This window comes from Rhopilema esculentum, chromosome 6 (assembly GCF_057945365.1).
Source record: "Rhopilema esculentum isolate cy_ngs chromosome 6, ASM5794536v1, whole genome shotgun sequence".
NCBI lineage: Eukaryota > Metazoa > Cnidaria > Scyphozoa > Rhizostomeae > Rhizostomatidae > Rhopilema > Rhopilema esculentum.
Window position 1 is genome coordinate 6,221,417 of NC_142820.1, and position 26,691 is coordinate 6,248,107.

Below are 26,691 nucleotides of genomic sequence, written 5' to 3' on the forward strand. Positions count from 1 at the left end.
TTGTCTTCGGACACAAAGGTATTTCCAGAGTGAGATACGGTGCAGACGTTTATGCGCCCGGTCCACTGGGCACCATGATTCCGTCTCTGGCCCTTAGACATGTACTGCCAGCTTGCATATTGCATTGAACATCAACAAAGACATTGACCATTCGTAGCTATAAAGTTTTCGTCCTGTCTCTTGATTTATTCCTCATCCCTAGTCTTTTGCCAAAAATGCGCTTGCCCCCTTCTAAAGCGCCATGAGGTTTGATAACCCGTGTCATTTCAACGACAGCCCGTTCTTTGCGATCGAGCGTTCTTGCAATTGTGTATTTAAAGACTTCGTGTACTTGCTCAATCTGCTCCGCAGCGGATACTTCAAAGAACCTGCAACCAATATCGTAAGCTACTTTGCTAGCCTCCCCAGTGGTAACTTGCCGCTGCCGTCTCAAGTCCGCCTTATTGCCAACGAGGACACAGCACGACCGATTCGTAAGTCCCTTTATAACATCAATGTTCTTTTTAAGACATTTAGCCTCTTCCAAACTTTCTCTGCTTGCTATCGAGTAAACCAAAATGAATCCATCTGCCCATCTTATGAGTTCTGAAGGATCCCGCTGAAAGAGGATTATAACCTATTTATTTTTCACACTATTTGTTTGTTTTTTCACACATTTTCACATTATTTGTTTTCACACTATAACGGATACTAGCCATTTTTACATTGAATTGCAAGTTTGTGATACAGTTATTTATACAAGACCATAAAACGGTTTTGGGAGTTTCGATCATGATGAAAAAACTTTACAGAGAGTGCGACACATTACACAAGACAAAAGGGGAAAATTCACCCCATCCATTTGAATTACACTACAAACGAAATTGAGATTTGAAGTTTACACGAATTTTTTTACACCAAACTTATGTAGGAAGCTGACTCCTAACATGAAAAAAAATATAAGATTTTAATACTAATAACTCAAATCTTAAAAAACTGCCCGGAATTTTTTTAAAGATGGGACAGAAATGAGTTTTAGGTGTTTAATGCTAGTGTTATGTCATGTTATGTCATATCATATGTCATATGTCATGTCATATGTCATATGTCATGTCATGTCATGTCATGTTATGTTATGTAATTAACAAAAACATTAAAAAAACTTATCCTATGCCTAGTTTCTGATAAAATATGTGTTTAAAGAAGATACATATGAAGCCATCATTTCCCGTCGAAATCATAAAGTAGCTTGTTTAAAGAAGCAAACTCACCTCGACTCCATGATCTATGATTTTAACATCAATTGATTTTCCACGAACTGCGATATTGTGAACGTATGCTGAATCAATCCCATTTGCATACTCAGTTATAAATCTTCTTGTTAAATACCTCACTGTTAGCGCTAGAAATAAAAGCATTTTATTATTTCAGGGAAACCGATAAGTTTGAAAGCCGCTTTATATGGACTTTTGCGGTATAGCCTATAAACCGATAAGCGGATTCTATCGTCGGACTCTTACAAAACAGTTGAATTTAACCTTTGCAGAAGAGTAAGGAAATGAAGAGTCAAATGTAAGTGAAAAAAACTAACTGAACTTTAAGTTTTTTGACGGTTTCGCATTAATTAGAAAAGATGTGAAGCCTGTAGCTGACCTACGAATCGGATGTAAATAGGGGATCTTGTCTCCATAATTCAACAGGAATGGTCGTACATTACCTGATTTCCCGACTTCTTGAAGGCCAAGGACAACGATCCTGACTTGATCGTTATTCGACACCATTATGATGACGCTGTACCAAGTGATCTAAATTGAAAGAAGACATTGCTAGTTTGAAATAAGAACGATTGTATGAAAAGTCCCTAGCCATCATGATTGATCTTCCATGCAATGTCTAGGTGCTCTTTGACAAAGCAAAGTTGTGCGATACCCAATTCGTGCCCTTTGCATGCTGATAAGAACGCATCTCTAGATATCATGATATAATTGACACAAGGGAAATAAACCCTAATTTAGTAAAAATGCAAATGAAAAAATCTTTGTGTTGTTAAGATAACGCTCATCGCATTTGGGCAAGCCATAGTCACTCCTTAACTTTTACAGTCAAATGGAAGATTGTAATCTCCTTGTTTTTTAACGTTCTATTGACTTCGATAGGCCATGATTGAGTGTTTCAAGAAATAACCAGGAAAGGAAGTCATAGCTATAGTTAATGTCAGAAAATTTGCTAGCAAAATATGGAAAAAAAAGCCAAAATAATAACATTGAAAATTTTCAGAGAAAAGTATAACGATGTGGTATATATTTTGATAAAAGTAAGTGTTTTTTAGCAATTTGCTTTCGTTAAATTAATAACACATAATAGAAGCGATATATGAATACTACTATTTGGAGAACAATTAAGGCGAGGTTTAAAGCGAGGCATAAATCTACCGCTCTTTTCAGTTTGAGTAAGGTGGTATATTCCGATAAGTATTTGAAGTTAGATTTAGTATTCAAAGTTGGGTCAGAGATAGGTTTAAAGTAAGGTTAAGATATAAATAGTTGAATTAACGAACCCTCAGTCACTGCTTGTACACTGCTAGCTTTGATGTTTGTTATAAAAGTGCAATTCTTGAAAGAAAACTTGTTTACCACACCGAGTTTGGAGTGCGACGAGACAGAAATAATCCTGCTTTGCAGTAGTGAGCAAACCTCTGCAAATGATCTTAGCAAGTGATTACGAAGCAAATGGGATTATGATAACGTCATAGAATTAAGTCTTGGCCTAAAAACACAGTTAGGATCTTGCGTGATGAACATTGGCATTTTCCTAAAAAAGTTTGAATAGAGTTCACAGATTTTATCACCGTAAGTACCAGATGCGAAATTCGAGGAACGGCTTTTACATTTTCATTCCTCATGATTTCCGCCATCCAAGGGAATTTTTTCCAATGCAACTAAGTAGAGTAGACTATTATATTCGATTTCTGCCAAAGCTTTGTCCCTACAATACTAAACTAAACTTTTAGCCACAAAATCCACCGAGAGCTGTATGACTAAACTAAACTTTGAGCTCTCTGACTTCAAAATATATAGGAAGAACCCAGGAAACAAGGAGGCAATGTTCAATATCATACAGCAGCACGACTAAAATCAATTTTTTCTTGTTTACATTGATACATTGCTGATTGACAAAATGCTAAAGAGGGTAAACGACGACAACAAATATCCTTTATCATAAAAGAGAGCTATGTTTTGCCATAACTTTACTCAGCAGAAGTGTTATTCTAAAAAAAATTATTTTCTTGGCGTATAATCGCAATGGTTAAGCGATTAGGCGTCCCTTCTGATTTTTAAGCCAGGATTAATACCGATAGGAGCAGCATAAATGCGTGGAGGGTGCAAGGGAATCAGTTAAATAGGAAGCCACAATACGACTATATTTCTTCAATAATTGCGATGTCTTAGAACAAAGATTTAGTCAATACAGAGTGTCCAAGTCAAGCCAAAAATACGTAGACCCAAAGATGACAGAGAAGATACGTAGACTAAAAACATTATTAGTTTGTCGCAGACCCAGCAGTTTTCAGGCATAGCCTATAGTTTCCATAGAAATGAATAAAATACAGTCCCAGAAAAAATTGACACTAGATCCAGCTACTTGGACACCTTCTGATAACGTTCGTTTAACAAACCAGTTTTGCTCTGTTCGACAGGTTCGTCAAAATTGTTGGTTATCATTCAGATTGATAATCGGACTATTGCCTTACGCTAACGTCTATATATATATTTAATGATCGTGATGCATCAACGATCATCGATTCAACAATCATCGACTCAGCTGTCGTCACTGGTATATCACACTTACCAGTATCTATCTAATGTTGAGCAACAGAAATAGCGATGTCAGATTACAATTTACAGCTGCTGAAATTGCTTGCTATATCTTCTAATGAATCCTATCCAGTTCCCGTTTGGATGCACAATACTACCATTTAGTCTGAACTATTTCTTTTCCAGCGATTTATAACCATCTATATTTTCAGCTGTAGATAGCAAGAAACACCTTTTTTCGAAGCAGCAACATTCCTCGACCATAGCAGAGCTGTCTCAGACAATCTGAAGCCTTTGAACACGTTCTTACAACTGTTATTAGTTCTTAAACATGAAAAGCCTATTGTTTGGAAGCAAGAACATAGGATAAAAACTCTAAAGACAGTTGAATTGAAAAACAGCGAACTGTTGCCGAATGAGTTTAAAAGACAGTTATTTTCATAATATATTTCCTGTATTGGAAAATATAACAGAAGGAGGTTCAATGCAAACTTATGCAGCAAAAATATGCAAACGCTATTCTAAATGTTTTCGGAAAAATAAAAGAAATAGTTTATTCCACAGAGTAGAAGAAAGGGCAGACAATTTCACATAGAAACTAGTAATGTACATATAATGCACTTTTAATAAGAGAAACTTTGTTACACTTTGGAATTGGAAAGCAGCATAACAAAAAGTAAATGCATTATGTTTTTGGAAGATTCGTCAAACGAAAGTGCTTAAACAAATAAATCAAACAGTTATTCATATGCCTGTTCTAATTAATTGTTAAAGATTTCATTTGCTCTGTTGATTGTGGAGTTAAAGAAGACTTATAAACTGAATATCATAGGAAAACTAAGAAAAGGACTGAGGTCACATGGCAGCTTTGAAGGTGTCCATAGAATGGAGTGACTAGGCCCATGTTTTCCATTTCTATTACTTCATTCTTGCAATTGGCAATAAAATGGACGACAGAAAGCGATTAAATGTCTTAAACCTGGCAAAGGCCAGATTACCAAGCAAAGATCAGATTAGAGATATTATAAGGAAGGTTTCGCAAAAATCGCATTAAGCGTTGTTTTGCTGGATGCAAGATTAACGGCTGACGACACCGGTCTCACATTCAAGCTAAGCAAAGTATGGCAATGATATAGAAGTCTATTGAAGTATGGCGACAAGTATCAAAACGAGACTTTATGTAGACGTTTCTCTGTAAAAAACGATATACAAAATATCAGTAGCCCAGAAGAAGCACACGTATGAAAAAAGCTTAATGTTATCTCAAAACTTACCGGAGAAAACTGTTGTTCTGTGTATTACAGTTGAGGAGAGAGGAAAGCAACAATGTTTTGTATATCCAGCCCACATGCAAATAGAACATGACCTGACACGGAAAAGAGACTTGATAAAGTCGATTCAATCATCGAGTGACAGATTCACAATGTCGTGTCTTTCAATTTTATTTTGATGACGTTTTTGTTAAATTAAGAGCTGTTTGTTACCAGCTGCAAAACCGATGCTGCCTCAATCCCTAAATTGGATTTCTCCATCTTGTTGTTTATCACTTGGCGTATAATTTTTTTAAAATACATCAAAGGCTATTATTCCAATGAAGAGACATTGCGAATGAAACAGGAAAAGGAAGAAGAAAAACGAAACATCAGGAAATTCGATTTATCTTTGCGTTGTAGTTGCATAACAACGCCTTTCGTGACTTAACAAATTGGCAAGAGATGGGCTGCTCACTTCACCAGCTTTCTTTAGAGTGAATAACATCAGAAAATTGTTAATACTGAAAAACGGGCCTATGGTGTGGTTTCCTTGACAAAACAAAGGTTCTAGTTTGTTGAACTGAACGGTTCCTAAGTGCAACAAGACCTGAACAGAAGTTAGCATTCTTTGATCAATTACGTTCTAGACCATTAAACTTGAGATTATAACGACTTTTCTGCTTCATGCCTTGATATATTTGCTGTTGAGTATCCATATAGAAGAATTTATTGCTCACCACTGAGGCACCAAGAGACTTGACGGAAGAGTTTGGCATGAGAATTCATGATTAGGAAAGAAAAGTCTTCAGGTAATTGAAAAATGTGAAATGAAAGGAATTCAGCAAGAATAGGGGGGAATGGATTATTTCTTTATGACATTGTCCTTCTATTGTTATCAGCAGTGAGAAGGCAAGTAGAAGAGCTTCAAACATCATAACTAATTAACAATCTAAAGAACAAAACTGAAACTTTTCAACTGATAATAGCAAATGAGGGCGCAGACAACACTTTATCTATTGCAAAATATCTAAAAGAAGCTTTCAGACTAGAATAGATATTAGCTAGTCTAAAGAAAATTTGTCCAACTTTCAAAGCTCGTTTTTTTGTCGTTTGTTCACATCGTTTACATATTTTAACGTTTTTTATTCTTAAAAAGTTTTTTTTATTATGCTGGAAGACTTAGCTGAAGTTGTATTCTCGTTTAGATCGCAAATACCATGAGCCTCTGGAATAGGCCGTTGAACTTGATGAAACATTTGATTAAAGATTTAGCTTTGTAGCTCATTTTTCTTTTACTGTGTACCCGTATAATCATAATCAGTTTCCACTGAACTGATTGAAATATGTCCGAAGAGGATGTGTTACAACTTCAAGCATACTGTGTCTTTCGTAAGTCTTTCTTTTCACAATTTCAAAGACATGCTAAGAAAATCAGCTAAAGAGCCAACAAAGCGACGAGAGGTGTGAAAATACATTTAAAGATTTGAAAGAAGTTATTGAAAGTGGTCTTGGTTCAAATGTTGTACAAAGTCATGGGCTTGGATAAGAAATTCTGCCATATTGTCTGAATTTCAGATCGAAGTGAATTCGTATTCCGATCTTTCACTAGCGAGGGGTTTAGCACCTTCATTATCGCGCAAGAATATCGTAGGCTTTGGCTGGCGAAGTTCCATAGCAAAACAAAAGGAAAGTACTTCGTAAGTAAACTACAATTTTCTTCGTAGAAACTTGTTATGGTTTTCAATTCAATGACACAGTCTTTTGTAATGAGGTTGAAACTTGAACTTTGCTGGTCCCCCACTTTTAAACTTGCTTTGGATTCCCTGTTTTAGTTTTGATTCCCAATAATATTGTTACTAAAATGAGTATTAATACGTTAATAAAATCACCAAAATGAGTATTAATACGAAAAATTGTAATTTAAAACAAATTACTCACGCTCAAAACAGTAACCTGAGGCTATCTTGCCAACAACATGGCTCAACAAAGATGCGTGTCGAAACTCTACAACTCTGCACTTTTAATAAATTTTTTCGAAAAATTGTCTTAACAAAAAGAGTTTTTGAAATTTGGATAATTAGCGATGAATAACAGGGCAAACCTGCAAATAATACGCCGGGAAGTTGACAGCAGAGGTATATCAATGTACTTCAAAAAGCACCGCTTGGTATTCTTTTGCTGCATGGCGGAACAGGGGGGTATGTACGAAAAAGAAGCACGAAAAAGCAGTACCGCCTGTCGGTTCAAAAATTTTGCATATCTCAGTTCGAGTCTGTTGATGCCCACAATTGGTATAAATCCATTACAAGGTAACATCTCCTACATCATTGTGAACATTAAGTTATGACCCGGATTATAAGGCCTTGCTCTGCAATAGTTTTGGCAAATCAAACTGAGAATTGGTTGATATCCCACACAAAATGACCAAAGGCGGTCTGATCCTTTCAATTAGCCAATGTGCAAAAATCTTAGTTTTTTTCTTCAAAATACCGAAAAAGCTAAATTACAGTTTTGGATATTAATAATATCGTGAATTGGAGAAGGGTGGTGGCTGTTGTTCTTGTTTCACATTTGAAGTGAAATGTGTCGCATTTGGACTGAAAGAACAGGATACTAGAAGACACGTCGAGACACAAGCAAAGAATAGAACCCGATTTGTTTTTCGGCAAAGCGGGAATTGTCATTTTTGGAGTCGAGAATTGGGAATCGGTAAATTTTTGTGAGTGGGATTCGGGAATCGATGGTCGGGAATCGGGCTACAAACATAGGGGAAATTCGGAAATCAGGGGACGTTTTGGGTATCCTCAGCAAAGGGACCTACCTAGAGGACAACTGCAGGATAATTGCTTAAAAATTTTTGGATTACCCTTCACCATAAGGTTGTTCACCATTAACAAGTAGCTAACGTGTTCCCACACTTAAAAAAATCCTAATCATAGACAAATGTATGAAAATCTCAAAAAAATTGCTTTGAGACTTGAGATAGAAAATTTTGTTTGGCTTCAATGCGCTGGTTACACAACGTATTTATAGGAGATTTTTAGTGGCTAACCTTAACCCCCGGTTTATCTTGGTTATCATGGTTAACAGCACGCTGTACCCATCCGTTTTATTGAGCTGCTTTTGATGTGGAATATAAAAACTTTCCGGGTAAGCTCTGGGATATGAAAGCACATTCCATTAAAAAACATCAAAATAACGTAGTTGACGAATACAAACTACAGATGTAAAGAAAGGGCTATATTGCCTTCTTACGTCATTGCAAAAGGAGATTAAATCGCTGTTCGTCGCTACTTTTAAAAACCAAATTGATTCATTTTATTGGCAAATTTTCTGAAGAATACGCTCTATCCACAAAAAATGAAAGAAATTTATCCAAACGTGCCGACAAAACATTTTTGTGATAACCAAATTCATACAGTTATCATGTACGGATACATATTTCAACAAAGTTTACCAAATGATGTTGTCTTATTTCCACGACTAAGGGCTCCCTTTTACAGAAATCTGCTTCAAACCGGTGATGGTGACCACCATGTAAAAATATTAAGAGGAATGCTGATATCTGCTTGAAGTGGTTTTAGAGAAAGTGTGTGGGATTTAGCACTTTAAGCAAAAGTTCCAAGATGGGAGGGTTGGAGCAAAGTCTTCGGTTTCAGAAAACTTTACTTCATGAGTCTATCTGATAATTTGGGGATCTAAGTCTTGTAAAGTTTAATATTTTTGGGTGCTAAAACTAAATGAGAAACATAATGATATTTCTTGGTAACCATGGATTGCTGATCAATTGAATTGCTACATGAAATGCACTTTATTTACATTTCAATGTGAAATATATTGAAATTAGTAGAAGAGTTAAAAATTTATCTTTTAGAAGTTACAGTATTTAATCTTACAATATGACACTCGTGAGATCATTTTTTCAGCAAAATCATTTGCTGGATTGACCCTCCCGTTTGAGTATCCACCCTCCCCCTCCCCCCCCCCCCACACCAAAGGCACAAGTTCTACATTTTATAACATCTACGATTCCTTCTCAGCCAAGCCAATGCTGTTGCTGAAATAAGGTGAAAAAGCGGTAGAAAGAATTGAGGAAATGTTCTTCAATGCAACAAAAATGCACAAAAGCTCTGCTCCCACTGACCAACAACCCCTTTCACCCCAAAGCGGCTGATCAATTGCGTTTTAGGATTAAATATTCCTTGTAAAAGTCTTGTCCAAATTATACAGATTTGAAAGACCTGCCTAAGAGTTCGTATGTTCCAATTAAACATTAAAATTTCCTTTTTCTGTATTCTTTCTAAACATTTCTAGTCATCCGCCGATCACCATCATCAATATAATATTTTACTTAATTCTTAAAGTAGAAATAACAGCATTTGTAAATTTACATTTTGATTCACAGATAAGAAAGTGATTATAGGATATCGCGCAAAAACCTCGTTCAGTCGCTTAATGGTGATGAGTCTATTACGCAACTCTGTATGAGAAAACTTAGTGTCATATAACATTATTATGAGGGAACAGAGGCGTCCATACCAAATCATTTACATACCTATATAAAAGAAACATCGTTGTAGACAAGAGTTCACTGTGAAAATTCACTGTAAGTATAATATCAAAGAATAAGGATAACAAATTTGACTACACTCTACATTTCATAAGAACAATTTTATAAGAACACAAACCTCGACGTTGGTCAAAAGTTAAGAACAAATTAAGAACAAGCTGAGGCTGAGCTTCTGTAAAATGCAATTATGAACAACGTTTTTTCTCAAAATCGAGGATTTTTAGCGATGTGTGGGCTCTTTTTCTGCGATTACTCAAATTTGTCAGCAAATTAAGGTTGTCTCACTCACTTTGTTGGCAAATGAGGCCTGACTGAACACCACCCTAGAGCGAAAAAGCTAGCAATAGCACTGCTTACACCCAATTAGATTAAGAACAAATTAAGAACAATCCAGCCTCAGATTTTCGAAAAAATTAAGAGCAGTTAGCCTGAACTTAGATTGAGTGGTTCTTATTAAAAAGAGGGTACTTTATAATGCTCTAAATTTTTAAATACAATTTATATTTCATTTACATTTATTTAGATATCGAATACAGTGGATGACCAGAGGTCAAGGCCAACTTTTGTAGGAAATGGGCAAGGGCATTCTTCAGCTTCGATGGAATACTAAGCCTCTCTGTATAAATCTACATGTTCACTAAGTTGTATGATGATATCTGTTGATATATAATAACAAATCTGCTATATATCTTAAGAGGATTAAGGAAAATCGTAACTGTCATCAAGAAAGGCGTTTGGTGGGGGGGGGGGGGGGGTGCGTATACAGTTGCAAAATGACAGGAATATTGACAGGTTAACAACGGGTGTTTTGATCGCCTTATTGAAAAAAATAGTTCGTCCTGAAATAAATCACCTTTCCAGTTGCACACACGTTTTATCTACCGATATAGCGAATATCCTTTGGTGTCGGTATTGCTTAATTACACGGGTGGGTAAAATTTTTTAAAAAATGTTGAAAATCTTTTAGAATTTCAGACATTTATAACGACAAAATTGCTTTTTATGATTACAACACAACACAACTGAACAGGAAGAAATCGAAGTTTTAACAAAACGCAGCCTTAACAAAACGAATAAACCCTATCTAGCAGGTTTTATATATGAAATATCGCATTATCGTAAAATATCATTAACAGAAGTTTAGTCTAAACAAAATTGTAGAGAATTCCATATAATGCAAATTAATTCTTCACAGTCTCTCTTCATAAATCGTTTACTCTGTTGATATCATCCGATGTCCTACAAACAAATCCATTGGAGAAGTAACGCCGAATAATTTCTTTAATTCTTCCTTCATCTAAGAAGAGATTAAGAGAAAATATAATTTTGCAAACATAATTGAATCCAGCAACTTAAAAATAAATATCAAAGCTATGGAACTCAAAATAATACTGTATGCAGTTGCATTTTAGTAGAAAAGCTGCGAATTAAAAGAAATTATTCACTGTATACGCTTAATTGCAACGTCTACTTGGTTCCAGCTAGCTACCTAAGCGTTGCTGTAGCGAAATGCAGAACCAGCTGGAAGGTATGCATGGATGCTTAGGGTGGTTGAAGAGGGCTTTGGTATTGTTTATTTACTTTGAGAGTAGTGGGCACAAAGCAATAAGGAAATGTCTTAATTCACTGAAACAAAAACATAGAAATTCAAATTGTATTTTAAATAGATTTATTTGGAATTTTATATTTGCGTTAGTTTGAACTGATGAGCTTTTAACGCTGTTATTTTGGCGTAATCATGGCTACCAAATAGAAATAGCGAAAATTTTGATGATTAAAAGCAAACACTCCACCCTTTATCTTTTCCAAGTTTTGGAATAGAGCATTTGGAATAGAATATTCTTTCAAAATGCTATCAAATTTGATTCGATGAGACGTACATAACTCAAAGTTTTAAATACAATTTAAACCTCATAATCTGCGGACGTAAATGAAATTGCTAAAAGAGATCTTATACCCAGCTTTATGGGCATTTCCAATGGGTATTTTGCAAAAGACGAAGGTGATATAAATTAATCCAGTTTAAGTTTATTTCCAAGGGGCGTTGACGTTAATTCTGAACTTAAATCTGAATCAAAACAAAGCATACGGGTAAATTTAGCTTTGATCTACACCGACTTTGTTTTGCACTTACAAGTAAATCTATAAGGTACACTTGAAATTCTTTCGCAAGTACTTATTTGATCATAACAACTTAAAAAGCCATTTGGTGTTAGCTGTCAAATTTTAGTCTTATAGGAGCCATCTTATTTCAGGAGCTTTGTTTGCTATTGCCGGCGTCAAGATACGTCCCCCTTTCAAGTACGAGCCTCGCTTTTTTCAAGTAACTAAAAAAGCAGCATGATTACAGTAGCCAAGCTACAAGGCGATCAGAATCAGGGGCGTCGAGAGGGGGTTAGGAGGGGCAAAAGGTCCGGGGCCCGGGCTCCGATGGGCCAGTAATAAAATATTCAGCTACTTATACGGAATTAACGCCTGTAGGTTTATCGCAGAGTAATGTCCACATGTCCTTGATTCATACGAAATGTTTTTGTAAAAATCCTTAAAAAACTTAGTCAACAATCGTACCTAAAAAGGGCGGTTCCCTTGTTCTCCGGGAGACTGAAGGACCCGAGCTAATTCTCGACGGCCCTGATCAGAAAAACTTAATTAACCAAACATGCATTGATTTTTGGAGGTATTCAAGTTTGTGTATACTAAAAATCTGCATATACAAACACAGCATGATAATAAAACACAAGAATGGTAAATTCACATACAAGAAACAGGCTGCTCTTGGAGAACTTTCTTCGATATTGATTTAGCTAGAGACTTGAAAAGGTCCTGAAAAAGAAATATACTTTACGTTGATTTTAGAAGAAAGGTTATTGCATTATTACTTTAGAACGGAGATCGTTTCATAAGTTTGATTATTTGGAGAGGTGGTTGGAGATCTGACAACAAGACTTACTTTACAATCACTTTACATAAATTAGGTTATCAAGCAACACTTAGTATTGGAGTTATAAGGGAAAATACTTCAAGATTGAACAGCTTCATCTCACTAATAAGATTTATGAAAATTGGTAAAGTTCGCTTAGGTACTTTTGTGCCTTTTAATCTTATAGTAAGGCATTTATTCAAAAAAACTGAATGGCAAAGGCCTTATGAACGAAATTCATATAGCATATATGCTAATCTGTAAAGTTTTTCAAACTGTCTAGATGATTTTTGTCCCCATAACAGAAACGACAGCTTTACTTTTATCAGTTTATTTCACGCCCTACAATTATTCATTAAAATGATAAGGAGTAAAAATAAAACAGAGTTCAAATACCTTTTCAAGTATCCTTCTTTTGTAATACTTTGAAAGGCTGGTTACAACAAGCGTAGAAATATTTTTTATCTTATTTTGTCTTCCGTCGCGTTTCCTTTCATTGAAATATTCTCCGCCATTGTTTTCCACTTTTCTTTCACTAACATCAGTTGTTTGTCTAGATTTACGCGTATCTTCTTCATTTCTTTCATTTTTTCCAGAATCTTCGATCATTACAACCTTTTCTGCATCTGGGACTCTTTCTTCTCCCGACTCCAGATCTATAAATGGAACCATTTTCTTAGTACGTACCGAGTGACTAGAAGCCTCATCTTGATTTTCAGAGCTGGCCTTCTCAGTGGTAGAAAACAGCTGCTTCGAAGCAGCAAATTCTGGCACATAGCCGTCGAATTCTGACCTAGCTGAAGAACTGGAAACTTGGCTTTTGGTTTCTCTTGAAATAAGGCGCGGTTCTAATGCATCATTGAGGTACTTTTTATTCCCTGAGAATGTTTTACGAAGAGATTTCACGTCACTATATGAGCAAGAGTCGTTATCTGTGGCAGCTCCCTTGTTTAATTCTCTATCAGTCATCAATAAGGTGCCGGAAATGTCTTTCTGATCATTGGAGCTTGATGAACTAAGAAAACCTTTGCATTTTTCTGTTTCTCTACTTTTATACTCTGCTGCTATATCATTGCCTTTGGGGCTAGTTGCAAACACGGTGTAATTTTCAGCACGAATATTCGACCTGTGCTTATCCATCCCGTTTAAGAACCGATGTTTCTCCGTTTCTCTCTCCTTATCCTTTAAGTTATCCTTCTTATTACAAGAAATATCATGTCTAGAATTGCAGCCATCATTTGAGTCAGCAAAATCACGTCGTTGCTCTTCATTGTCAGAGAGAACAATACACTCCTTTTCAACTGGGGATGGGGTAACCGATGTGGTACATACGCCAGTTATTGTCACCGTTCCAGTGTTGGGTAAATTGTGGGAAACAGTTGGATCTTTGACAAAAATAGCCTCACTGCTCTCGTCGGATACATTACCGTTAATTTTTGTTTCAACATCACAGTCATCATTAATTTCTTTAAGCTTCTTGCTCGGACGAAGAACCATTTCCTAATGAACAAGGCAGTAATTTTTTTAACATCTTGATGCTTATATAATCTGTGAAACATAAATCATCATTCGAAAATTCATCACGGTGAAATACAAATTAAATTCGAAATCTATAACCATCTATCAAAATTTACAGTAGTGCTACTCATATAATTGTTAAAAAAAGCAGGAACTTCTATTAAAGTAAGAGCTTGGCTTTAACAATATTTTTAGCAAAAGATCAACGTAGTAAATAATTTGTCCAGCAGTAAAACACCTTAAGATTCTTGGCACCCTTCTGACTACCTCAGTCCTGAATGGAACAAATTTCTTACTTATATATTCATTTTAGAGAAAGGACTTGCACATTTTTTGATAAAAACTGAAACTTTTTTATTGCATCTTTAACTAATAAACCCAATCCATACCGCTGCAAGTTTATTGTTACAGGTTCTGGTATCCAATTTGTTTAAGACCAATCTTGTAATTTTTTTTGGAACAGTATTTTCCATGGAATGAAACAAACATTTGTTTGATTTTCTCTGTCCTTAAACTCTTTCCCATAATTTCAAAATTTTGGAATTATTTTGTTCTGTATTCTAAGGCTGATCAACCAAATCAAATTTAAAAAGGAATAGTGTCAAAATACAGTAACATTCAATGATTTACAATTGGCTTGTTGACTTTCCGACCTTAGATCTTAGTAAATTAGAGAAGGGGCTTATGATGCGACAGGAGTTTCTTAAACTGTTTCCACTGTTGAGAATCGACATATTATTATAAATTGTTTACCGGCTTGTTCTCTTCTTTTCGCTTTCGATTCACTTCATTTGTTGTCGCATCTCCAGTATTGCTGGGCAAGAGGATTTGGTAAAAGTTTTTCAGTTACAGACCAAAATTTGCAATAAATACACAAACAATACCTTGAGAAAATTGAAAGAAATAAGTCCTGAAAAACGAGTAGGCTGAAAGCAATAAAAAAGGTTTAAATAACCTGCTCCACTGAAACGGTGAGAAAAATCTACAATAAATCATCTTCGCCGAATTCGGTAGATTATTAAAAACTCCATCGTATATTTTGTTCCAGGGTGTTCATTGTTTTTTGCTGCCTGTTCAACCTCACTACGAATTCATTGATGTCGAGGTGAGTAAATCTAAGACGGTTTCAATCGTTTGTTATAAAATTCTTTAGCACGATTTGACCTTTCGTAAACTAGAAAATAATTGTTAAAGGAATATTATCATGATCTACATACTTTTCACTGCTGGAGTCTTTTCCTTTTTCACTCTCATTTACCTGCAAATAGTAGGAAATAAATGCAATGTGTAGAAAATCTTTAAGAAATATTGTATAGAACATCTACACACTCATGTCACAAAATCTGCGCACTGATTTTAACTAAAAATGCTAACGACTTCACCAGCCGTATTGGGCTCGAAAATGATTTCGACAAACCGTGAATATATACTGATTGTTAATACTGAAGCGATAATTTGCTCAAACGTATTGGAGACCATGAAGTCTATAAAATCCTTCAGAGAGATGTGCTATATATGTCCAATTCTGACGGGCAAATGGATATACGTCAAAAGGTTCCAATTGATTCTTATGTCATACTTAAACAGCTCAGACATTTTGCAGTGGAATTTAAAATTCCTTCAAAGAGTTGGGAGATTCTTGACCACAATAAAACTTGACTACAATCAATGGTACTAACATTTAAGAGCTGAGAAGCAGTTTGAAACGCACTAGACACTATCGTATTACTCCATGTATCAGTGGCCATGTCTTCATCTCCGTCTTTCATCTAAGAACAAGAAATGTATCTTGATTTTAATAGAAAATTGATTTATTGAAAAACATCCGAGTGTATCAAAGAATGCCCTATGATCATTGTTGCTCAGTGGCTAGGTTCGTAGACTACAGGCCAAGAGATTGTTTTTCGGGTCATAACCAAACATTTACTTAGGGTGAAAGGAGTCGCTGCCATTCCAGGCGTAGGAATTACGATGTGGGGTAACATCATCATTAAGGACCAAAATCCTAAAACATTCTTTGGCAGCTAGGTAGTGACAAAATACAAAAACAGTTTGCTTTCAGAAAAGAGTTTTATCACAGGGTATCAACAGAGCTTGATAAATGTCAGGCCAGAAAAATGAAGAACGATTACTTTCCAAAACAAAAAATTGCTTACCGGAGTCCGCTTCGATAGAGATTCAGAGCACTCCTCTGGTATAGGAAATACATGATTGTTCGTCGTTAATAACTTGATATCCATCATCTATTGCAAAAAACACATATTTAATCGAGCATACGCACGGGTTATTTTGCAAATGATGTCAAAACAATTTTACTTCAAGAGATGTCGATAGAGTTTAAAATTTGGCTACCTTCTTATGCATTCTACGCAAGATATCTCAGTTTTTTATCAATCTCTAAACGTTTCATTTTTGCTAACACGGGCTAGTTATAATGAACACGTGAGCCTAGCAAGTTCGTTTCCTTGCAATAGTGGAACACAATGGGAACACGATAACAACGTTGTTACAATAACTTGATAAACGATTATAGAATGACCTTGTTGTGAATTTTCATTCTGTAAGCGTTTGGCAGTTTGCTTGAATCGAAGGCTTGATACTCCAATTCAACAGCAACTTTTTCTGCCAAAGCGTTACAACTGCAAAGGCAATGATATAGAAATTTAAGAAAAATTAGATTTTTTTGAAGATGAAACTAAGATCAATAGAACACAAAGTCCCTAAAAATGTTAGTTCATTTCAGGTACTGATGATCGGCAACCAAATCACGAGCCGATATAGAACTAGTGGCATTCCCTATGCAAAAAAGTCCATCGAGAAAAAAATTCATCAAAACAAATACATAGGCATTAATTCTTAGATTTTTAAATTCACAAATTCTTTAAGCTAAAAGGTAGCATGGTTAATTTTTTTACAAAATGCTCAATACAATCCAATACTTATGGGATAATGTCATCGACGAGTGCGGGAAAGAGATCGGCCCAAGCAATTACCTTCCAACACAGTCTGCATAGTTGGCTTTGAGCAGATCTTCGAGCATTTTGAGAGAATGTTCTCTAACCTATGAACGATAGGAAATGGAAAATATCTAAAAGCTCTTTTACCATAATCTGTGACCATAATAACTATTCCATACCATCTTTTTTATAACATACAATACACAATAAATGTAAAAAAGAATTATCGTTCATACGAAAGTATACCATACGAAGAACACGAAGAAACTCAAGCAACGTTTACGCAAACCCTGCAAAAAACCTACTTTTCAGGATTCAGACTTTTTTGGCTATGTTTCAAGGAACTATCTATGGTCAAAAGTTCTTACATTTGTTTCTTATCTAAAAGGTGTATTTGATGATGATCTTAGGGATAGGAATCCCTCGTGACAGTTCAGGGGACTGTGCCCTAAAATAAAATTAGTCAGGCCCTTAAACTCGTAGTCAGGAAAAAAGCCTATATATTCCTAAATTCTTAGTTTCTTCTATGCAGGGATGTATCTTTATCTCACCTCCAACTTCAGCTTTGGAATCTTCTTGAAATTGTTAGCACTGCGTACCTTGGAAGATTTGGCTAAAAGAGTAGATATTTGATAAATTCAGCTATTGTACGCTACAGCTATTTGCTTTGTAGCTAGAAAAATACGTCTCAGTGTAGCTAAAATGATACGTCTCCATGTAGCTAACAGAGACATCTTAATGCAGCTCAAATGGGACCTCTCCATGTAGCTAAAAACCATTTCCCTCTACCAATTAGCATTGCTTTTTTGTTTGCACTTTAAGAGAAATAAACAAATAAATAAAACTATTCAAAAATTCCATTTCCACTACCTTGGCGTTCCATTTGCAAAGCTTTTGATCTCGACTTGCCCAATTCTTCGAATCCTGCAGTAGTCTTAAAAGGAAATGAAGGAAAATCACATGACAAAAATTCTAAGAACAACAAAAAAGCTTTCTGTTTCTGTTGCAAGAATAATCGGCAAGATTCCAAATGACGGAAACAACTAAGACGATGATGTTTGAGTTGATAATGATCATGCTTGGATAAGACACTTTAAAAGGAGGTTCAAAATGAGAATCAAAGTTCAAACAATGCATCAACCCTCATCCGGGTGATGTTTGACCTTATTCGCCTTTCTCAAAATTCTTCTTGCATCTTTCGAACAGAGGTTTTCTTCGAAATGGACATTAAGTCAATTCAACCAAATCATACAGGTTGGTTTTTTTGCCCTTTAAAAAGAAAAAGGTTCAAGCAAAATAGTAAAATTCCTCTCGCCCTATATATCCTTGTCAAGCCATGCATTGGACTTCCTCAAAACTACTGTATCGTAGGTAGCCTTGCTCCGGCTCACAGCCACGGGACAGTGATGTTTTCTGAACTCTGAGGCAACTTGTCTACTCTGAGGTAGCATATTATACTTAAAGCGATTACCTTCCTTTTCTTGAACTCTGACTTAATGACATTCTTCAATTCATTCTTGTCCTCGAAAGGTTCTGGTTTCTCGTATTCCTGTTCCCTTAGTGATAAGAGGGGATAAAATCAATCGTGAAAGGCATGACAGGCTGCGAAAGGATTTTGTAAAAATGCAAATCAGCAATAGTAAAAAATAAAATTGAAAATACCACAAACTTTGGAAAAATATGAAAAATGTTTGACTAATCGGTTCTTTTATTTATTTGCATTTTTCTAGAACAAATGACATGTCTTACATTGCTTTCGCACCTTGGCGTCCACCACCGTATAACTCGTTCCCACCTTCAGCCTTTGCAGGGGCGATAGATGTTCCACTTGGAAAGCTATAATATTGTTCAAATTTTCCGACCATTGCCTGAACTTTCACCTTAGATCTGCAAACATCACATCCTTTATGACACTGGAAAAGTACAGACGAAGATTCGTTCATCACCAGTAACCATTTAAAAATAGTGACAATTGACACATGGAAAAGATAAAAACGCGATTTCTTAATGACTAATGATACCTATATCTATTACATTTTCTTGCAAGTACAATATGCCGTTTGTTAATACGTTAATTCTGATTTGCTAGGCCACTTCAAAGCATATTTCCCTTTTGAAATTTGTATACTTTATCTGTTATATGGGAACATTATGTTCCATAAAAAACTGACACATATCTCCAAAAGGTATTTTTCTCCCAAAGGCCTTGGAGCAGTAAGCTTATTTTGTCGCAGATTTTTCTTCACAACCTTTCTCATCGCTATAAATTGAACAACAAGAAGTTATGTATGCTTCAAGGGCATTTGGTATCAATCATAAATGTTTTCAAGGCATATCTAATCTATTACATATCACAGCAAATGAAGTTATATTTTGAAATGAATGCTACCTTTGGACGATCATCGCCAAAATAGGACGCAATACTAGCATGTCGGCAGCTAAAAGAAAGACGAGATAGAACTCCAATTAAAGTTGTGAAAAGTTCTACATTTCAGCCGAAAAAACAGCAAGACAGGTCTATGCAAATTAGCCATAATTATCTTGATACTCTTCTGAGCATAAATATTTGATAAAAATGTTGAAAAGAAGAACAAAAAAACTATTTATTGTCACATCCACTAGGGTGTGCTGAAATATAAATGGGATCATACATTTATAGGAAAGAGATGAAGGAAGAGCGTGGAAAAGGCTGAGTTTAAAATTCATTCGACGGATACCTCCCCTGTATGTTTGGTAAAGAGGAAGGTGGGGCAAGTGAGTAGCCCAACTTTTGGCTTAGATATGGAAACATTACTGGTTAGCTCTGTTCGTATAACAGTAATGTTTAGTGTTGCTGGTTGCGGAATCGAGCCCAGCCCGGACCAAATAGCCTCTCACGTTTTCTCCTAGTATATTCTCTAAAACGTCTATTCTTGCAGGGTCGTCCAAAATATTTTTAGACCACTTATCATGGATTAAAAATCTCATAAAATATGCTTTAAACTCACTGGACTTCTTCACAATATTTAAGAAGAGCTTCAAAACTTTGTTCAGATGCTTCATCTCCAGGTGTCTTTGCAAAGTTCGATCGTTTTGACTGAAATAATGAAAGACAAATACATTAGTTATATAATGAGTAATTTAGAGAGAAAATGGTTGATATTATTCAAAATAAAAGCGACATTATTAAGGTTTCCAATTCTAACTCGTCACCCATGTCCCTTTGAGGATACAAAACATTTTTCAGTAATTTTCTCTCTCAAAGAGAATGGTTTTACTAAGGAAGAACAGTTTTCTAATAACATAAAAGGAGAGCAGTTGAAAATAAGGCAGTTATGTTTTAGGAAATCCCCGACCTAACAAAAGTCGATAGTTTATCAACGAATGTCTTGTTTTCAACATTTCTGGGCTTGCTGCTAATCAAAACATTTATACAATAGGTCAAGATGGATGCTAGAAATTATTAACAGGAACTGGTAACAGGAACTGGTAACAGGAAGTTTGCATCAGACTCAAATCCTAAGTAATATTCGCTATCAAAATTACTGAAGCTGCAATGGAAAACTTTAGCTGAATTTTAGATGGTTTTCTAAAAAATCAACTTGAAACTTTCTCTCTATACGGCTTCAAGGAGCCGATACCCAACTGGAATGCACATTAATAGTTACATCACTACTAGAAAGTTTAAAATAAAACTTGCAATTGATACCTAAAACAAATTCGGCAAAAAATGACGTACCTGTTTGCGTGATAGCTCTTGCTGCAAAAGGAAATAAACCGTTCTTTTTTCCTTCCTAAAGACAATTTAAGATGATTGATCAAAATTTAGCAAGAAAGTAAAAACTGTACGAAAGTTGTCTTTCAATACTTATCTATACTTATCTTATCATTTAAAATATCTTTCTGACAATAAATTACTTTATAAAGCGTGTTGCACATGCAAAGTTTGCTTCTAATTTGCGAACAGGATTTTCTCAGAAACATAGTGCCTTGCTCAGTGACGTTACAGAGGGACCTGGGATTTTTTGTAAAAATTAAGACGGGACCCCTATTTAAGGACTGCCAGAAGGTCCTGTCACATGGTGTAGAGATTTCAAACACAACAGCAAGATGCCAAACTGATAATTTTTCGCTTTAACGAATGGTGAGCTGAGTTACACATGCTGCAAACATGGGCATGATCACATTTTAGGGCCCTTCTTTATCTCGGACACTTAGTAATCGAACTTAGGTGCCCTAAACTGCGTGACGCCACTTCTCCTCATTTAGCAAACGGTGTCGACAGCAACCCTTTAGAGCAGGTAGGTCGATAGCACTGATAAGACTAAGATGCATAAAACTGGACGTCAGGAAAATTTATAAATGGCAGCACCATTTGCAGAAAAGTCTCAGAACCTCCTCTTCCTAAATATCTTACAAGACAACTAGCGCCATTTTGTTTGATTAGGACATACAGTGGATCCCTGCAGGACCAGAATGAATTGAATGCAATCTAATCAGATGGATTCACTCACCTAGAGTAGTACAACCTGCAAAATGAGGCTTCGCCGTCTCTGCCAGCTCGACCCGATTCCTGGTAGTACCCTTCGATCGACTTTGGTACTGTCCAATGTGCTACAAATCTAGATATGGAAATGATTGTATGTCATGATAAGATGAATGCGATCAAAAGCTAGCTACACAAAAGACAGGAAACAATCTGATTGTTATTTTCATAAGGTTTCATTATGATCTTTGACGAATTTAGTCCCAGTTGTAGATTTGAGACTTTGGTGAATTAGATACAACAAGGTACTATGTACAATGTGTCATAAAACATAATGACTACCATAAGAAGTACTGCTAAAGAGCAAAGTGCTACTAAATAAGAAGATAAAAGCGCTTCTGAATTGCGAAATACATATTCCAGTGCAGCAACGAATAAACCTTTTTCTCTAAAGCAGTAAAAGGCAATCCTAATACACATAATTGCACAGCCTTCGCTGCACTTCCTAAATCTCATCACCTCTTTTCACTTCGCCCCATGGCCGTATCTACCCTATTTTTATCGGGACCAGTTCCATGGTGTTTTGTTTGTGAGAATCTTGATTACCCTACACAGTATACCAAGGTGGGCCTTTTGAATGCAGGAACTCAAAGGGATAAGTCAGAGAAATCGCCAGAAATTCACTCTTTATGCAAGGCAACAGTTCAGAACTCATATACCTTACGGTTGCCTTGTCGACTCCCATGCCAAAACTTATTGTTGCTGCAATAACTGGCGTGATACCTTCCATCCACTCATTTTGAACGGCAGCTCTCTCTGTTCCAGAAAGCCCTACAAAAATGTGATTGACATATTGATGAAAACTATTAAAACATTTTAAGATAGTCAACACAGTTTAAATTGAGTGAAGCAGGGTTTGCTTAATGTTAAAAAACAAGTGGTGTTAAAAAACAAAGAACAAAACAAATGAATAATTGGGTGAAGAATTCAGTGACATATTTTAATGAAAGAAATTGGAGCAATTGGGCAAAAAGGCCCTGAGAAAATTTTTCTAGTATCTTAATACCTTTTTGAAAGAGAGGTGTACATACACATTACTGATTCAAACCTGCATGGTAAGCTTTTGAAGGTATCCCATTTCTAGTTAAAAGGCCAGCAATAAGGTGGCAGTTTTCTCTTGTTCTGCAATAGACTATGCCACATGGTGCATCCTTCTACATGGGTAAAACAGAGAGGACTAGTAGAGATTTATAATGCAAAAAGTCTTACAATAGCACAGCAAGCCAAACAAGTATTATTTACTATGTCTATCTAGAGATTTGCTCCATTCTCCCTATTGGGTTATGATCCAGTTCTAATTTGATTTATATGTTTGCTTTAAAGAGAACAGTTCATAAAAGGCCAACATCATAATATGAATACAAACTTTTTTATCAAATTAAATTTTCTTCACCTCTGTTCAATGTTGAAAGGGATAATTTTATCTGCATACAAGAAATAACAATCACTTTTGTTTCTCTTGAAATTTGGAACAGGTTCTCTTTGAAAACCGAAAGTTTCCCTTCTATACTTAATCAACCTCTATTTGTGATTCCATGTGGATGTTCTAAGGAAATGTTGCTCTAAATACAGAAATGTTGCATACCACGTTTACAGTCAGGAAAAAACGTACACAGGGATAGCATGAATTGAAAACAACGGCAAAACTTACTTTGTCTTCTGAATCTCCTGGAACTTTCTCAAGAGCGTTCCTTGCAAAAGTCACTAAATCACATTGTGCATCTTTTAAAGTTTCTTTGAACCTGAAAGCATAAAATCGTCAGGTTTTATGGATGACAGAACTGTGCTAAGGTAACTGTAAGGTTTCAAAAGCTAAGTACTTTTGGCATACAATAGGGGCGGCTTTAAACTCATTTTTTTGTTTATCAAATGCTTCTTTAGCAAAGTGATTTTTTGAAAAAGGAATTAAGGGGCATTTTATCACACAATGGTAATGGTCATTTTTATAACAGCAATCCCTACTTAAGTGTTAATGATTGTTTTGATAAGTTAAAAGGAGAGACATTTACACAAGGGTGAGAAAAGCAGTAATGATAGCAAGTACAAAGAACTGAAACTTTCTGTTGATCAAAGCAAGTCAAATTGTTCAAAAACATCTTGTCCATTAATCATTTATGTCTGTCAAAATTGCCATTATTTACCATATTCAGTCACTTAGACAAATTATTTTAGGTGCTTTATTGGTAGCTATTGTGAAATTTTGCATGTGAGGGCCTGATATTATTGGCCTCCTTTCTTAAAAGAAAAATTGCTTTCACAGATTGACATTCTTTCCAAATAGACATTCCTAAACCTATAAATTAAGCCAAAGGACCAGTTATTGAATATAACAGTACTTTGATGGAACAAGTGAAAATTTCAACTGCATCAACTAAATGATACCCACCTCACATCATAATAAATATTTCGACGATGGCAACTTGTCTTGAATACAGAAACTGGTTTAGTGAGTCCAAGAGAGTTGATCACATCACCCTTAACGTGAGCTGTTGCTGTGGCAGTTAAAGCTACCCATCTATAGCTTGAGAATTGTTGTCTCAACCTTCCAAGTTTTAAATAATCTGGCCTGAAGTCATGGCCCCATTGGGAAACACAATGTGCTTCATCCACAACAAAGAAAGATATCAAGCCTCTTTTGCCTAACAATAACAGCTGCTTTTGGAAGCCTTCTGTAGCTGCTAATTCTGGTGTTATATACAGATACTTTATGTTTGGTTTCAGAAGATTCAATTCATCCCAAATCCTTTTTCTTTCAGCAACGTCAAGCTTTGAATTGATTGTTTCAGCTTTGAGTCCTTTTGATTTTAAATAAGTTACTTGGTCTTGAATCAATGCAATCAAAGGTGAGAAGACAATGGCAATTCCAGGAATAACAGTGGCAGGTAACTGATAGCACAATGATTTCCCTGAACCAGTTGGCATTGACACAAATACATCTTGCTTTCCTGAGACAATTTAAAAAAACTGATTAATCATATTTAAAAGATAAGAATGCATCTCGAAATACCAGAAAATCATTGCATTTAAAGAAGATAAAACAGTATAATTTTTTTTGTAGAAATTAATAGATATGATAACAAAAGTCAAATAAAAAACTTGCATTAATGATGATTTAGCAAGATTTTTTAATTAAGTCTAATCAGTATGGATTCCATTGCAGCTGCACTTTGAATTTTTTAAAAAAAATAAGAGTGCACTCAAGTTATGGGCATGGTTTTGGCCATGGTTTGGTTTCATGATTTTTTTAAATGTGGCAAAATGACTTTCGAGAAAATTTATAAAAAACAGTATAAATGCCAAAGTAAACATGCACAAACATTCAAGGATCATTGAGAAAGTAAGTGTACACTGAAATTTGTGATTTTGAAAAGTTTGAAAATTTTGGCTTGCATTGGCGTGGTGAGGTCTTCTGACATAGCAAGTAGCTTGCTGTGTTGAAATGTTTCCAGAATGCACAATATTTTTTGTGCGCTGGAAATGCGTTTCCTGCACATCATAATTCTGCTGAGATATCTCCCATCTTCCTTTTTGCATGTAAATCTACTGAAATTTTAAGCATTTCCACACTTCTTACAATACAAGTGTACTCTTGCACTCCAAGGTAATTGCTTGTGCACTCTGGAGACCTTGTCAAAAACTGCCATGAAATCCAGACCATGTCTACTGGCAATGCTCTAGCATAGAAACAAAACAGATCCTCCCCAGATTCAATAATGGCAGGCATGTTAGTCACAAAAAGTTTTTTGCATTCAGTAAAAAAACCAAATATATAGCAAATTTTTTTTTTTTTTTTTTTTTTTATATTCACATAAAAATTTACAACGACAACAATTACAATACAAAAGCCTAGGGAGCATGGAAATGCATAACAACCCTAAGACTTACACTTAACATAGAGATACAATTTTTACAATAATAAGCTACAAAAGTGATAATTTAAAATATAGCAAATATAGCAAATTTAAAACAGCAACTAGCATTTTTCAGCCTTTTAAATTCAATCCTAAGTTGCTTTCCGGTTCTATTCATATATTCTGATATTTTTAAACCAGGTAGGTTTTCAATCCTTTTCACTATGAATTTTGTATGGTATTATTCTCAATGCTTTTTTACAGGGTGTTATATTCCCCATGACCATGTGACCTTTGGTCACAAGAAATTCACGATTAAAAAACTTTCTCGCAGAAAACTTTCAATCAAAGATAATTAATTTGAATGTTTTATACACTTTGCAAGAAGTTGGACAGTTTTGAAGGAAATAAAATGCTTGCAAGAAATTACCTTATCACAATGAAAAGATCAAAACTATTTTAGCACAACAGGGAGTGTCAAGGGGGTCAGCTTTTTTGCAAAAAGTAACAAACTACTTCTTACTTTAATGCGTGTTTGAGATATTTTTCAAATGCAGGCTACAGAGAAAGTGCTGTAAAGAAAGAACCAAACTCCTATATTTTGAACAAAATGAATTCCATTCTAGCATTGATTCTATAGAATAGAATCAATCAAACGTTGCAAAAATATGCCTAAGAAAATAAAATGTTTAAAACGATTGCATGAAGCGACTGCAAGAAAAATTCTAAAATACATTTTAAGATTCATTCTAAAGCGCATTTTAAGATAGTAATTCTAAAGCGCTGTCTCTGGAATTTTCTGCACGCTCCGCTTGCAGGGGGCTGCATCTTTCGATTTCGCCCCAGGGCCCTCCATGTCCCTGATTATGAGTATGGCAAAAAGGTTCCTGATGAAATCTGAAATTTTGTTTTTAATCAATGTGTCTTAAACGAGGTTTTTGAACCACAAATTCCGAAGCTATTTTCACAAGAAGTTTTTTTCGAAAGTTTACGGTCACACGAGGACAGTAAAATAATAACACCCAGCTGTATTACTTGAATTAAGATACCTAGAGGGTATCCGGAAAAAAAATTTAAACTTTTTTTATAATTCTATAGGAAAATTATATTACCAGAAGCCACCGTCTTCACTGCATCCTCTTGCAAGGCACTTTTGAACTTCTGGTGTTTGAATATATTCTTTAGATTTGAGTCTATTTTGGCTGATAAAGCTTCGAATTCTGGCTCGTCCCTGTTTTCCCTAAAGTTGACCGCCATACCGCCATGTTTATGATTACAAGTCTTCCTCGTTTTCAAATTCAGA

The 26,691-nt window shown here is 35.4% G+C and overlaps 2 protein-coding genes and 1 long non-coding RNA gene across 6 annotated transcripts; 1 reads left to right on the plus strand and 2 right to left on the minus strand.

Moving 5' to 3' along the window:
• Positions 1-46: 46 nt before the first annotated feature.
• On the minus strand, positions 47-7,099 carry LOC135686470 (ras-related and estrogen-regulated growth inhibitor). Of its 4 annotated transcripts, none has more exons than XM_065202702.2 (4): positions 5,069-5,217; positions 1,697-1,784; positions 1,251-1,381; positions 47-598 (listed from the first exon to the last, which is right to left on the minus strand). In XM_065202702.2, exons 2-4 carry the CDS (start codon positions 1,758-1,760, stop codon positions 158-160), a joined length of 636 nt encoding a protein of 211 aa, XP_065058774.2. In that variant the 5' UTR covers positions 1,761-1,784; positions 5,069-5,217; the 3' UTR covers positions 47-157. The 4 variants fall into 4 exon arrangements, with proteins under 4 accessions (XP_065058774.2, XP_065058775.2, XP_065058773.2 ...); XM_065202703.2 differs by lacking the exon at positions 5,069-5,217 and adding an exon at positions 3,829-4,002; XM_065202701.2 differs by lacking the exon at positions 5,069-5,217 and adding an exon at positions 2,537-2,687.
• On the plus strand, positions 5,720-18,711 carry LOC148960104 (uncharacterized). Its single transcript, XR_016143808.1, has 3 exons — positions 5,720-5,856; positions 6,623-6,744; positions 15,104-18,711. It is a non-coding gene; the product is annotated as an uncharacterized LOC148960104 (long non-coding RNA).
• LOC135686468 (ATP-dependent DNA helicase Q5) lies at positions 9,642-26,690 on the minus strand. Its single transcript, XM_065202699.2, has 22 exons — positions 26,501-26,690; positions 23,924-24,482; positions 23,189-23,279; positions 22,586-22,691; positions 22,197-22,308; positions 21,506-21,613; positions 20,731-20,785; positions 20,000-20,088; positions 19,402-19,450; positions 18,762-18,925; positions 18,484-18,568; positions 17,883-17,946; positions 17,564-17,625; positions 17,049-17,116; positions 16,595-16,694; positions 16,212-16,298; positions 15,735-15,824; positions 15,273-15,313; positions 14,809-14,869; positions 12,934-14,037; positions 12,377-12,440; positions 9,642-10,914 (listed from the first exon to the last, which is right to left on the minus strand). Exons 1-22 carry the CDS (start codon positions 26,643-26,645, stop codon positions 10,820-10,822), a joined length of 3,399 nt encoding a protein of 1,132 aa, XP_065058771.2. The 5' UTR covers positions 26,646-26,690; the 3' UTR covers positions 9,642-10,819.
• Position 26,691: the final 1 nt, after the last annotated feature.

What these genes read in the sequence shown, in the direction of transcription:
- LOC135686470 (XM_065202702.2), bottom strand. Translation starts at nt 1,760, where the DNA reads ATGGTGTCGAATAACGATCAAGTCAGGATCGTTGTCCTTGGCCTTCAA. An exon ending in TCAAGAAGTCGGGAAATCAG is followed by an intron (nt 1,382 to 1,696) that starts GTAATGTACGAC and finishes TTTTATTTCTAG; the next exon opens with CGCTAACAGTGAGGTATTTA. An exon ending in TCATAGATCATGGAGTCGAG is followed by an intron (nt 599 to 1,250) that starts GTGAGTTTGCTT and finishes ATCCTCTTTCAG; the next exon opens with CGGGATCCTTCAGAACTCAT.
- LOC135686468 (XM_065202699.2), bottom strand. Translation starts at nt 26,645, where the DNA reads ATGGCGGTCAACTTTAGGGAAAACAGGGACGAGCCAGAATTCGAAGCT. An exon ending in AGTGAAGACGGTGGCTTCTG is followed by an intron (nt 24,483 to 26,500) that starts GTAATATAATTT and finishes AAATTGTCTCAG; the next exon opens with GAAAGCAAGATGTATTTGTG. An exon ending in GTCGACAAGGCAACCGTAAG is followed by an intron (nt 21,614 to 22,196) that starts GTATATGAGTTC and finishes TTCCATATCTAG; the next exon opens with ATTTGTAGCACATTGGACAG.